At 40.3% G+C, this 2,085-nt stretch overlaps 1 protein-coding gene across 1 annotated transcript in view; it reads right to left on the reverse strand.

Annotated features, from left to right (window-relative positions):
• Positions 1-854: 854 nt before the first annotated feature.
• Positions 855-2,085, reverse strand: part of GRPR (gastrin releasing peptide receptor) — a 36,461-nt gene continuing 35,230 nt past the window's right edge. Inside the window, exon 3 of the mRNA XM_019529274.1 lies at positions 855-1,691. Within this exon, the coding sequence (XP_019384819.1) occupies positions 1,299-1,691 (393 nt within the window). The 3' untranslated portion in view covers positions 855-1,298. The remainder of the gene's footprint in view (positions 1,692-2,085) is intronic.

Genomic DNA, 2,085 nt, shown 5'->3' on the forward strand with positions numbered 1-2,085 from the left:
TGATGTAAGCCATTTAAAACCTCCACCTCCATTAACACCTCAGCATTTACTGCTTTATTAGCTGATTTGTGCTCTGAGTTACTGCATTTTAATAGTTTTTTTAATTGCACAGCCTAATCCCTACCCCATTTGAACCATCTTCCTACTCTTAAAAAAACAGATGCCACAACATCACAGCTATGATGGAATGAAAATAATGAAAGCCTGATTTTCCTAGCTGTTAAACCTGTTGGATCAGCTGAAACCCCATTACCCCATTACATTCTGTACCCAGTGGAGGTACAGAAATGTGGCCGGTACAATGAGTTAGAGACCACGCTATATATTTGTAATGGCTTCCTTTATACAGCATATATTTACAGTACATCCTCATGAAGAATTCCTGTGCTTCATTTTACATTTGTTGTTCATCCTTGATTTAACACAAACTAAAATTCTGTTTCATTTAATAATGTGACACTCATTGTCCTGAATACAAAAGAGAAAAGGAGAAGAGTCAAAAACTCTTAGAAAGCACTGAGGTTTCTCTATATTATGACAAAGTGCACACACCTGAAAACGGTAAACATATTCCAACTTATATTTATTCTAATGTTGCTGCTTTCACATTGATATTGTACAAGATCCCCCTGATTTCAGAAGGGGCCAACCAACCCCAGTAAACAACACTCTTAAAATCTTCTTACACCATGAATTAATACTGTACTCATAACATTTATAAATACTCGATGGTTCTAGTAAATGATCTATGTTTCATTTCTTTGTAAAAGGGTATTCTTCATTTAAATGGACTCATTTTAGCCTCTCTCTCTCTCTCTCTATACACACACACACACACACACACACACACACACACACACACACTATGGTAAAATATACCATTACATTGTTTCATGCAAGCACTTGAACAAATCTTGCTGCCCTTACCACACTTTTTGTGTGACTGACCAAGTTAGGACTAAGTACAAATTGATGGAGGAACTCAAGTTTTGACTTAGAGCCAGTGATTTTACAAGGTGCTGAAAGCACTTAACTCTTTGTAAAACCAGTAGGACTAAGGAATTCAGCATATCACAGGAGGTGTTCAACACAGTGTCAGGCCCTTAATTATCTGCTATGCAGGACTGCTCCCCGGTTCTGAATGACATCTCAGCTGCTTAAAGCACCCTGAAGTTCTCTGAATGCTGTTGAGTTTTTTTTATGTGTGCATGTTACTCACTAGCCCCACAAGACACAGCACACAGTGATGCTAATGTGCTAAACATGATAGTTTTCCAAGGTGTCCCTGGCTGTGTATCCTATACGCAGCCCTCATGACAGATGTGGTTGCCATTGATGAGGCTAAATGCAGCCACTGAATGGTTGGTGCTCTTGAGGGAGGTCATTCGAGTGGTGCTTCTGCCCATGCTTTGAGATCTTATGAGGAGACGGGCCCTGCAGCAGAACAGCTGGTTGTTGAACTGTTTTCTGAAACTTTTGCTAAGCAAGTACAGAGCAAAAGGGTTCACACAAGAGCTAGTAAATGCTAGGATTCGAGCACAGATGCTGGTGATGAAGTGCAACAGTGAAGTGTCCACCTCTGAATAGTGGTAGGACCGGTATAAATAGATTATGTGAGTAGGAAGCCAGCAGAAAGCAAAGAGGCACACGAACACCAACACTGTCTTGGCCAGACGCTTACGAGAGTCAATCTGGAAAGAACAAAGGGAAACAAACATACATTAGTGAAGTTCCTCATTTTGTCAAAAGCTGGTAAAATTGGAAATTGGAAGCTAGCTACTTCTATTACAAGAGTTTAGGGGCATGTGAGAGAGAAGAGAGGTACAGGAGAATGTGGACTGAAGTAACTTCAGTCCCTGCCTCTACCCCACAATAAACTTATTTCTGACTTTAGGATAAAACTCAGTTACACCCCTAATTCTCAGTCACATATTAACGTCCCCAGCAAGACCAATGGAAACATAAAAATAAGCAGCATATTAGCTAGGATCAAGTGACAGGTGCTACCTGGTGTACTGCCCAGAGTGTGATTTTTGTATATACTTACACACACACACACACACACACACACACACACACACACAC

This window comes from Crocodylus porosus, unplaced genomic scaffold, assembly GCF_001723895.1.
Source record: "Crocodylus porosus isolate Cpor-Errol unplaced genomic scaffold, CroPor_comp1, whole genome shotgun sequence".
In the NCBI taxonomy this organism is placed as follows: Eukaryota; Metazoa; Chordata; order Crocodylia; family Crocodylidae; genus Crocodylus; species Crocodylus porosus.